This window comes from Sander vitreus, chromosome 4 (assembly GCF_031162955.1).
Source record: "Sander vitreus isolate 19-12246 chromosome 4, sanVit1, whole genome shotgun sequence".
In the NCBI taxonomy this organism is placed as follows: Eukaryota; Metazoa; Chordata; class Actinopteri; order Perciformes; family Percidae; genus Sander; species Sander vitreus.
The window spans coordinates 1,373,615-1,385,432 of NC_135858.1; the positions used below are offsets into that span (position 1 = coordinate 1,373,615).

Below are 11,818 nucleotides of genomic sequence, written 5' to 3' on the forward strand. Positions count from 1 at the left end.
AGATACAGTGACAGTCAAGCAGGGAAGCCTATAAAAAGCCTAGTTTAAAGCAGTCTAGCAGTGAGATGCCTCAGAAGTCAAATGGTTATAACTTGAGAGTTCCTTTTTTTGGCTTATTCATTCACATATTTGTTGGAGTAAGCCCATAGTTATTCTGAGGTGAAACGGAAGTGTTTAGAGGAAAAGACGTCCTACAGTATTTCTATGGCTAACTGTGTAAAGGTAATAGCTCTCAGTCTGATTTCACTAAAAGGTTTCTTTGCATAAAAAGCTATTCATTCATATATTAAATAGGATGAATTCTTTTAGACATCACAGGCAACACATACAGTTAATCAGTGTTGAACATGCTAGTAAGTATATTTGTGTATATATCCTGTAGATATGCAGTTCAGCATACAGTAGGAAGAGTCCTGAAACTTCCTGTTTGTTCCCTCAGGCAAACCAGCGATGATCATCACAGAGTACATGGAGAACGGCTCTCTGGACTCCTTCCTCAGGGTTCGTAGTGAAGTTTTCAGTTGAAAAGTATCGAAGTGTTAAGTACTTTCCTTATTGTCTGTCAATGAGTAAGTGGTGATCTTTACCTTTTCTGTAAATGACTGTAGTCAAATTATAACTGTAGCCTGACGTGGTCATACTCAGATTCTAATCAGAATATGAGTCTGATGCTGCTCCATTGGGCTGTGATTATGGGGCATGTTTCAACCGAACCAGGAAAGAAAATGCCCCTGCATTCATTGGATAGATCTACAACCAATCAGAGCAACGGATAGACCTACAACCAATCAGAGCAACAGATAGACCTACAACCAATCAGAGCAACGGATAGACCTACAACCAATCAGAACCACTGATAGACCTACAACCAATCAGAGCAACGGATAGACCTACAACCAATCAGAACCACTGATAGACCTACAACCAATCAGAGCAACGGATAGACCTACAACCAATCAGAGCAACGGATAGACCTACAACCAGTCAGAGCAACGGATAGACCTACAACCAATCAGAGCAACGGATAGACTTACAACCAATCAGAACCACTGATAGACCTACAACCAATCAGAGCAATGGAGACAGAAGCTGCAAATCAAAGGCAGGCTTCGACAGAGCTAAGGCAGAGGTGGAAGTTTCTGTGTCGTGTGGACGGGTGTGCCAGTGTTTATACATATATGATCACGGTTCTCTGTTCCTCTTTTAAAATGAATGTCGATATCTTCTATAACAGACGCGATGGCAGCCATCTTTGTTGTAAACTAATTCAACCCAAGCGCTCTTTGGCGACGTGGTTGATGACGTTACTGTTGATCATCTGTCCATCATCGTATAAAGCCCGCCCTGACAATTTGATTGGTCCGAACAGCTCTGGTTGGAGCATAGTTGCTCCACAAGGGATCACGTCCAGACCGAACTTCCCGACCTCAAATGTTGTGGGCGGGGCTAAGATCAGCTGGCATCCAGGCTTATGACTGCTGATTGTCTGGTGAAAAGAAGGAGTCATCAAGTTGTTAGTTAAAAAAACTTTAGTTTTGATAATCCAATGGATTTTCAGAAGGTTTGATGAGCCTCTTTGAAGGTTGGTAACTGTTCTCAAAACATCTAGGAGAATGCAATTCATTGATTTATGTTAAAACGTAAAAACCTCCAAAGATGATGAGCAACATCACTTCACTTTACTTCTTCTTTATCAAAGAACTGATGCCAGGAGAAAGGCACCAGTGGTTTAGAGCAGCAAATATGAAAGTTTTCTTTAACAAGATATAAGTTGATTTATCATTGTGTCACATCCACAATGTCAAACAGCTCCAGTATTTGCTTATATGAAAATACTGTAGGATTATTACTTGAAAGCAAATCCCTGTCATGTTTTATTCTCTTATCTTTTCTCTCCTCTCTATCTTGATTAAAATCTCCGCTACTATCACTCTCCTCATCTTTTCTGATGCTATACCATCACGTTTTTTAGATGTTTTGATCTGACATTAAAACTCTCTCTCCCTACCTCCTCCTCCCAATCTTTCTCTTTTCTTTCCCTCCTTCCTGTAGAGACACGACGGCCAGTTCACCATCATCCAGCTGGTCGGGCTATTGCGCGGCATTGCGGCCGGCATGACCTACCTGTCTGACCTGGGCTACATCCACAGAGACCTGGCTGCCCGCAACATCTTGGTTAACAGCAACCTGGTGTGTAAGGTGTCTGACTTCGGCCTGTCCCGAGTACTGGAGGATGACCCTGACGCCGCATACACCACCAGTGTGAGTTTTCACATTGAGGCAAGCATTAATCCAGCACACACACACACACACACACACACACACACACACACACACACACACACACACACACACACACACACACACACACATTCACACACACTCTCACACACACACACACACACACACACATAAAAGAAAGGCAAGGCAAGGTAGCTTTATTTATACAGCATATTTAAGCAACAAGGCAATTCAAAGTGCTTAAAGAGCAGTTAAAAACAATTGAAAACATGCGTTTAAGTTAATATGAAAACAGCTAAAATAGAATAAGACAGGTATGAAATACAAGAATGAAAGTTACAGTGCAGTGCAAGAAGTAAACATTTACTTTAAAAAAGACAGCATCAAAAATGAAAGTCTTCATTCTTGATTTAAAAAGAACTGAGAGTTTTCAGTAGACCTGCAGTTAGACTTTGTTCCAGATATGTGTTGCATAAAAACTGAACACTGCTTCTCCATGTTTAGTTCTGACTCTGGGGACAGAAAGCAGACCCGACCCAGACGACCTGAGAGGTCTGGGTGGTTCATAGTGTAGCAGCAGATCAGAAATCTAAATTTAGCACAAAAATTAAGGAAATTAGTGTTTGGTAGATTATTTCTCTGTGGTAACAATGCTTTTTGGCAATAAACCTTATACCGTTGGAAAGCCTGTTTAGTTCCCTTTCAAATGGTGCCCCATTTGTAAGGAACATCCGTTTGTGGGATGAGCAGCAGCGCTGAGTATGTGGGTTGCGCCCATGAAAAATCTGCCAAATCTTCTCTGCCAATGCCACACAGCTTATTCTGCCGTTGACCCGTTTGGTGTTTGGTGGATTGGATGATTGAAGTTTGAAGAAACAAGATATATTGGCAATTTAACAATTTATTAATTTCACAAACAGGAGCCTCAGTAGCGTGTGGAAGAACCATAAACAGCCACAACAGCCTGGCACCTCCTCCTCATGCTGGTCACCAGCCTGGTCACACACTGCTGTGGGATGGCATCCCATTCTTCAACCAGCATTTGTCGCAAGTCAGCCAACGTGGTCGTGTTGGTCACCCTGGCATGAACAGCACGCCCAAGCTGATCCCACAAGTGTTCAATGCGGTTGAGGTCAGGACTGCTGGTCCCACCAAATCTACCTAATCTACCAAACACACATTTCCTTACATTTTGTGCTAAGTTTATGTTGGCCCTAAATCCTTCAGTGCAAGAAATGGTCATGGTGCGTTCTATTTGTACTCAGAAGTCGGAATTTCCGAGTTCTAAGTCGGAAACACACCCCCTTGAAGTCGGATTTTCGAGATGGGAAATCGGAGAACCTCACAGTACCCCGAGCAAGCCTATCTTGAAATCCAACATGGCTGCTCCATGCATCAACAGCAGTGAAAGCTGTAGTAATATACAGTTTATTAGCACTTCTGTCTTATTTGTGTATCATTAAACCAGTCTTAAACACAGTCCTGTCCAACTTCTATCTGTGGACATGTTGTTATGCTGTTTGTATGCTCAAAAAACTGCCTAATGTGTTGTTATCAACTGGTATTGCTAACAATGGCTAACCTGGATAGAGCAAACCCCACATTGAAATCCAAATTGTTTTAATGAAACACGGTCAACTCGGGTGTGACGTCATTCCCAGCTCGGGCTTCCGAGGTACATGGTCAGTGTCAGGGAACGGCAATAACATGTAATGTAGTCTTTTACGGTATTGTTCCGTTGCCGCCGGATGTCCCTCATTTTCGGCCGAATGTCCGATACCTTCCGCTTTCTTTGTGTTGGTGGATTTGTGAGGACTATGGTGAACTGCTCCTCAGATCTCTGCAGGGTAAATCCAGACAGCTAGCTAGACTATCTGTCCAATCTGAGTTTTCTGTTGCACGACTAAAACTACTTTTAAATGTACACGTTCCACCAAAACAAGTTCCTTCCTGAGACCATTTAGCAGAGGCACCGTTATTGTGTCCGGCGCTCAGCACTACCCATGATGATTGGGATTGGTTTAAAGAAATGCCAATAAACCAGAGCAGGTTTTTCTCCCATCCCAGACTGCTGTGTGGACTAGCCAGACCTTCCTCCGCAGCGCTGTGGAGGCAATGCAAGACTACATGTAATGGGACTGAAAAAAAACAACTACTGAACTTCAGCCTTTTAAAATCATGCTAATAATAGCCATTACATTCCATTTATCAAATATATGGCTTCATATTTTGTACAAAGTACAAATGTTCTTTTATTATCTAGGCTATATGTTATTTATCATTCTTATGTATGAGGGCAGTTCCACTGAAATCTAGCCAAAAAAGTAGCAGCAACACAAAAGTTGGAGACAAATACGACTGTACAAAAGCAATTCAAACACAATCAAAGTCCCATGAAAGTGAAAGCGAGAGCAAAGTAAAATCATCTTTGTAAGTGCTCCAGTAGAGAGCAGTCCAATATTATATATTATAATATTGTGCCTGGTGAGCACAAATGTATGAAGTCTTAACTAAAAAAAAGCAAAGTCCTTCCAGCGTCTGATGCTATCAGCTCACAGCACACAGATGGAAATCAGCGTTTGACACATTTGTCTGTTACAGTCTGTTAAAGCACAGCTATCAGATTACAGAAAGCTAGGTGATTAGGTGCAGCATCACTCAGAGACATTTTGAAGGGGAAAACGATTGTTAATGATGATATTACAGACAATATGATATAATTATTGGATGATTATAGCTGAAGATTAATACAGTTCACATTAGAACACATTCTCACTCCCAGCTTGTCAACATACTGAGGCTTGGTCTGGACTAGGGATGTTAATGATTAACCGTTTAACCGACAATAATAATTTTAACCGATTAATACTATATACCTTTAAATGTGTTTTTTCACCACCCGCAGCCATATTTAAACAGTTGTTGGGGTCTACCTCCCTGGTAATTGTTGAGGCTGAAGGATGGGTTATGCGTCTTTTTTTACAATCCCCAATTGGAGTTGAAGGATAAGGACATAAAACAATTATATTTTTCTTATTGTAAACAAATCGCAGGATAAAAACAAGACCAACAATGCACCAATCCCCTTCATTCCTACTGAAGACGTAAATCTTTAAAAACAAATATATCATTTCACTTTAAAGCCAAGCCAGACCCACATCCAGATGTTGGGTCTGGGAACTCCCCATTGGCAGGGCTCAATCCGAGGGGCGGGATTAAAGGTTGTCTTTCAAATTCCCTCTGGACTCATAGCCAACCAGAGCAACGCTAGTTGATAGATTACACTTTAAACTCTGAACACATCTTCCTTTTTTAAGAATGACTTCAGTGCCGTTCTTTGTTCTTTTCTCAAATAAAAGCTGAACTCCAAGTCTTCCAGAGTCGCGGCCAAAGCCAATTCCAAAGAACGCTGTTCTCCAGCAGCAGCAGCCATCTTCGTTGTTTTCAAGTAGCAGGGAATTCACGCGGAACCGTTATTATGTTAAGCCCCGCCCACCGACTCTATACACGTTGTGATTGGTCTGACTAGAGTTTGGCTTTTCCAGCTCGCAATGGAGAGTTGCTAGACGACCCTGCAAGGTGCGTCTAGATTTCTAGGCTAGGGCACTACAGTTTTAAGCAAATTTTACAAAAACAGGAGAAAATAATGCATTTATTTGGGACTATTTTCAAAGGTGGATTAATACACATTTGTTGCTTGTGTGAGTATTTACAGCAGTAGGACAGTGTTTGAGCGATTGAGTCAAAATAAACTGTGTCACCCGGTATGGCTTATTGATGTGTTTTTAACAACAATAGAGCTTTATTGCACCGAGGAATAACATCTAGCTGGCTTTAGATGCAAATACTACTTTTTTGTAGGGTACATTATTTTTTGATGATGATTTCTTTGACAATAATAAGAAAAATATGGAATATAGCCAGACTAACCCTTTAAACTGAGATTATGAGTTTGGTTCTATAAACTCAAGATGTATAAATCTGCCTTAGAAAGTCTGATACACCCTGGTAAAATGTCAGCCTGGTCTCACAGAATTCCGTGAAATGATCACGAACTGTTAACAGCGCATTACGTGGCGGTGGCACGGAATGTGTGAAAATTCCGTGTGGCCACCACGGAAAACAATGCCAATGTTAAGTCAACTACGGTAGCGAGTAGTATGAAAGCCCGAAAATCCGCATAGGGAGGTTGGTTGGGGGGGTGGATGGGTCAAACAATACAGGACTTTCACCCAGGAGACTGGGGATCGTTTCCCACGTGTCAGGATTCCTAAACCCAACCGTCCCGTTCTTCTTTTCCTAAACCTAACCGTCCGGTTCTTCTTTTCCTAAACCCAACTGTCCGGTTCTTCTTTTCCTAAACCCAACAATCCCGTTGTTGTCCCACGTGTCATGGAAACGTAAGCCCACCCACGACCTTTTCCTTAACTTCAGGGTCTGTGTTTATTTAACGGAATTCTTCCGTGGGCCCATCACGGAATTTTTTGCGATTCCGTGAAACTGCCACAGATTTCGATTTAAGGGGCCATGTTCATTTCACGGAATTCTGTGAGATCAGGTTGTAAAACTTCATTATGCTCCTGACAGGGCGGGAAAATTCCAATCCGCTGGACAGCCCCAGAGGCTATTGCCTACAGGAAGTTCTCCTCATCCAGTGACGTGTGGAGCTACGGAGTGGTCATGTGGGAGGTGACGTCCTACGGAGAGCGACCATACTGGAACCTCACCAACAGAGATGTAAGCACTATTTGTTAACCAACTAACTAGGTCGGCAACTAACAATAATTTAGATTGTCGATTAATCGGTTGATTATTTTCTTGATTAATCGATTAGTTGTTTGGTCGACAAAATGTCACAAAATGGTAAAAAATGTGTATCAGTGTTTCCCAAAAGCCCAAGATGACGTCCTCAAATGTCTTGTTTTGTCCACAACTCAAAGATATTCAGTTTACTGTCACAGAGGAGAGAAGAAACCAGAAGATAGTCACATTGAAGAAGCTGGAATCAGAGAATCTTTTGGCTTTTTTTCATAAAAAATGACTAAAACCATTCGATTATCAAAATGGTTGGCTGATTAATTTAATAGTTGACAACTAATCAATTAATCTTTGCAGCTCTACAAATAACCTATGTATCTTCATAGCAGACACTGTAGTCTCATCCATATTTTGCTGTACATGTGCAGGTGATCAAATCTGTGGAAGAGGGCTACAGGCTGCCTGCTCCTATGGGCTGCCCTGGTCCTCTACACACACTCATGCTGGACTGCTGGCAGAAGGATCGCAACGAGAGGCCACGCTTTTGCCAGATAGTCACTGTTCTTGACAAGCTCATCCGCAACCCAGAGAACCTGAAGTCAATGGACACGCTCTGCAGGTGGGTGGGCCACTGAATAGATCCATGTTTGCAGTGAAGCAACATGGGTACATTGTGTCACATGCCTCGTAGTCTTTTGATTTAATTTGGCCAGACAGTTCGCCAACATTTAATGAAATATTGGTTCATGTGATTAGCGGATTAAGCTGCAAATCAAAGCATGACACCATCTGCGAGGGGCTGAGAAGATGAGCTCCTGGACAATATATGGTGACAGACTGTTAGGCCACTAAGTATCTGTCCTGGTGTGGGAGGCAGAGTAAATCCAATCTCATCCTGCTGCTATCAAACGAGATGAGAGCGGTGGGATAAAGTTGCAGCCTAAAGTTTCCCTCAAAGTTCTCTGGCAAATGAAGTGAGTGGTCCTGTTCGTTTTCCAATAAGCTCATTTCTGATGGACGCGCTGTGCCTTAAGTAAAAGCCTAGCTGTGATATTGACATTGATCCACAGTGAATCTGGGAGCAGGTTTGAGAGGACACCCGGACCAAAGCTGGACCTGTGTAAATTGCTCAGTTAAGATCCCAGGTCTTATGAAGTCAGTGGTGCATGGTACGATGCATCTGTGTGTGTGTGTGTGTGTGTGTGTGTGTGTGTGTGTGTGTGTGTGTGTGTGTGTGTGTGTGTGTGTGTGTGTTGAGAGAAGTGGTAGGTAGAGGAACAGGCAAAGGAGTGTGAAGGATTTATCCCTGTATTAATCTACTCAAAGCAGCCATCCTACAACCACAGCCACCACCTCTTCTCTATCATTTTAACTGCTATTGATTTTCTGCCTCAGTTGCTAGCGCCTTTCAAAGTCCCCCTTTTCCCCCCGGTCGCTCTGCCTCTTGCTCACTTTTTGCCTCTTTTCTAATTTTCGGACTCCCTCCAACTAATATTTTTGTCTTCCCATTCATCTCTCTCTCTCTCTCTCTCTCTCTCTCTCTCTCTCTCTGTCTCTCTCTCTATCTATCTATGGCCATCTGTCTCTCTCTCGGCCGCAGTTTAAACAGTCCTTCTCTGATGGAGAGAGCTATCCCCGACTTCAGTAGCTGTAACTCAGTAAACGAGTGGCTGGACACCATAAAGATGGGTCGCTATAAGGACCACTTTGCAGCAGGGGGGTACCAAACTCTGGGACACGTCATAAGCATGAACCAAGGGTAAGCACTGACCGTGATGGAGCGTGATAACAGCTCAGAGGTGATGCTGAACTGTTAGCTCTCGGCAGTAGTTAGATGCTGGGATCTACTAGCCATTGTATGTAGCTTAAAGACCCTGTAGGGCAAATGTGTCAAACTCAAGGCCCACAACTTAAGGTTCACAATAAATTTCGGCCCGCCTAGTTGTGCGCCAAACCAAAAAGACCCTAACTGTTTTTTAAACTGCGATAACGTGACACTCAAAACGGAATTCGGCAGATTTTCCCAGACTTTGAGACTCCGAAATTCCCACTCAACCAGTGAGACTGAATATTCAGGCCTGTGACACAGTTTGCTGTGAGTCGGCTGTGTGGTAGCCTACTTTTAAAAATGTAATCAGAATTTCAGCTTTGCTAAATTCTGTGGTGCTAAGGAACTTTTTTGCTGACTTTTGTAGGGCTTTATGTTGACTAAAATGAACATGTCAATGAACTATACATGTCTGGCCATTTTCCAGTGTGGACCTTAGTGAAATTGTGTTTGAGACCCCTGTATGTAGGGTGAGAAATCACTGCACTCAAACTGGGCTCAAAGTGTTTGATTGTTACATTGAAGTAAGTTGCAGCTTCTGCACACTTGGAACATTATAAACTCTTCCTTATACATCTCAGAAAATCAGTTTGATCACTGTCATGATTCTGCACTGTTCATTTTATTTGTTAATTACCACCTCCACAGTTCCATCTAATGAGCCTCTTCCATTGACCTCCGTCACAAGTACAATAAACCCAGTGCCTTCATATCTGAGCCAGGGGTCAGGCTCTTAGTTTGTTCCTTTTGCAATCAGCCTTCAAGTCTGTCCTTCACAACTATCATCATACACTATAAGACTACATCTCTCTGCAGGTAAATTACTTTGATCCTCTTGCAGCAAATCTCACATAAGAGCTGATATCCAAATAATATCAAATAAGATGATAATCTGTACTGGCCACAAACAAATGAAAGACGGTGGAGGGGTTACATTGTGAGTAATAATCTTACTCTGAATGTCTTTTTATCTAACTCTAATTGCCTCTACTTTACTGAGTCTTTGATCGGTGTCAAGCTACTGTCAGTGAAGCTCAACAGTTCCTGCAGGTTTTTCACCTTAAAAGGCCCATCAAATACGGGTTAAACTCTCTGAGGCACTGGAAAGCTTTGAATGTGAAATATCTGTATAGGAGGGGTGTCCCGTGGCCTAGTGGTTAGGAGACAAACCATTTGATCCTAACATCCGCAATTCAATTATGGCTGAGGACCATGGACTGTAAAAATAATGGACAGGGCTTCCGGGGCTGAAAAGTGAAGCCAATGGAAGTACCTTAAACCTGCATTCTATCTAATTTCCAGCAGGGGGCGACTCTATTGGCTCCAAAAAGAAGTCTGTTCCTGTAGAAGTCAGTAACCTCAGTGAACATTTTCACAGTTTATGGTGTCACTTGGCAGTTTAAAGTCTTCTTCAATACAGCATGATGTTCATTTAGTAAATGATGGTCCTATTTATTTTAAAATAGACGATAAAGCAGGGGGTGCTTTAGGGCCGTGGTTACACGCCGACCTGTCAGTCATTTTAGAGGCTTAGCGATGCTAACCATGTCACTGTGGACATTAAAATAGGCGTGAACTTTATTTGGGTGTCCATGTTTTCATCTTAAACTTTGACCTTCTCACTGTGTTTTTACTTCATCAAAGTTAATTGGAACATTTGGGTCACCTATAAATGTCTTGTTCAGCGTTCTGCCAACCAAGCTAGCTAGCTAATGCTAGCCTTAGCTGGTAAGTTTGCAGATTTTCTGTGCAGATGAATGGTGGCAGTACCCAGAGGTCTGCATTAACCCCATGCGTTTTTCCAATGGATCATTCACTTCAGCCGGTTGAAAATCAGCAACTTTCCCTCTTTAGTGTTTAGCTTAGCGCAGCGCCATTGCAACACTGGCATCCTCCCCAGTTTCACCCTCTCATCAAAAATCATCCAGTTTAAAAAAATAACCAAGATGGTGATGGGCAAATTGCCAAACTCGAGCCTTTAAAACGACAGACCACAAACCAATGGGTGACATCAAGCTACGTCCATTATTTTTAAAGTCTATGCTGGGGACCTCTGTTGCATGTCGTTCCCTTTTCTCTCAAACATCACTTCCTGTGTGTGTGTGTGTGTGTGTCGTGCAGGGACATCCAGAGGCTCGGGGTGACACTGATGGGCCACCAGAAGAAGATCATGACCAGCGTCCAGCTGATGAGGGTACAGGTCCTCAACAAGAGTGTACCATCTGTGCATGTATAACTCCAACACTGAGGTTTCTCTCTGCTGAAATCTAGAAACCCAGGCTTCTGTAAGGTCTAGAGGGACTGGAATTCAAGATGATCTGATAAGCGATACGTGGGAACTTTACAAGACTTTTTCCCGAAGAGATTGAAGAACAAAATGTGAACGGTTTTAACTACGGAGCAAGTAAACATGGGACTTCTTTGGGACAAGTCCAACCTTTCATTTTTTTTCCTATCTGATTGCATTTTCTGAGTTTAAACGTCTTGTTTATAAATGGAAAGACTGCCTTAATTACCACAAATTATTTTAATTGTATTGTCTATAAAGAGAAGATAATTTATCAATCATGAATTTATCAGAGAAATATGATTTACTGAACCGGGCAATAGTAAGAGTACGTGGAGTGATGTAGAGGGTGGGGATGGGGTTCTGATGATACTCGCTGCCTCTACTTCAGTACCAGCTTGAGGAGAACGTGGCCCAGAAGGAGGCTCGAGCCAGAAAAAGTGGAGAAAAGTGAGATAGTGCTCACCCAAGTTGCCAGATCGTCTCCACAGCGGAGAAGACCTATTTCACCCCAGGCTATTAATACCAACAACAGGCACATTTCTCCGCCATCTAACCTTGATGAATGACCCCAGGAGAGCCCTGGAGCCCTCTGTCCAGTTTAAAGCTGCGTGGCGCACAACTACTGTACTTGGAAAATGTGTATGATTCAGTTACGGTGCACTTTATTCTACAATCTCTCTGTGTTGTGGAGGCTTTGCAGT

At 42.6% G+C, this 11,818-nt stretch overlaps 1 protein-coding gene across 1 annotated transcript in view; it reads left to right on the forward strand.

Annotated features, from left to right (window-relative positions):
* Nucleotides 1–11,215, forward strand: part of epha8 (eph receptor A8) — a 71,946-nt gene extending 60,731 nt beyond the window's left edge. The window contains exons 14-19 of the mRNA XM_078247651.1: nt 440–501; nt 2,053–2,262; nt 6,829–6,978; nt 7,428–7,618; nt 8,600–8,758; nt 10,949–11,215. Coding sequence (XP_078103777.1) covers nt 440–501; nt 2,053–2,262; nt 6,829–6,978; nt 7,428–7,618; nt 8,600–8,758; nt 10,949–11,063 — 887 coding nt within the window. The 3' untranslated portion in view covers nt 11,064–11,215. The remainder of the gene's footprint in view (nt 1–439; nt 502–2,052; nt 2,263–6,828; nt 6,979–7,427; nt 7,619–8,599; nt 8,759–10,948) is intronic.
* Nucleotides 11,216–11,818: the final 603 nt, after the last annotated feature.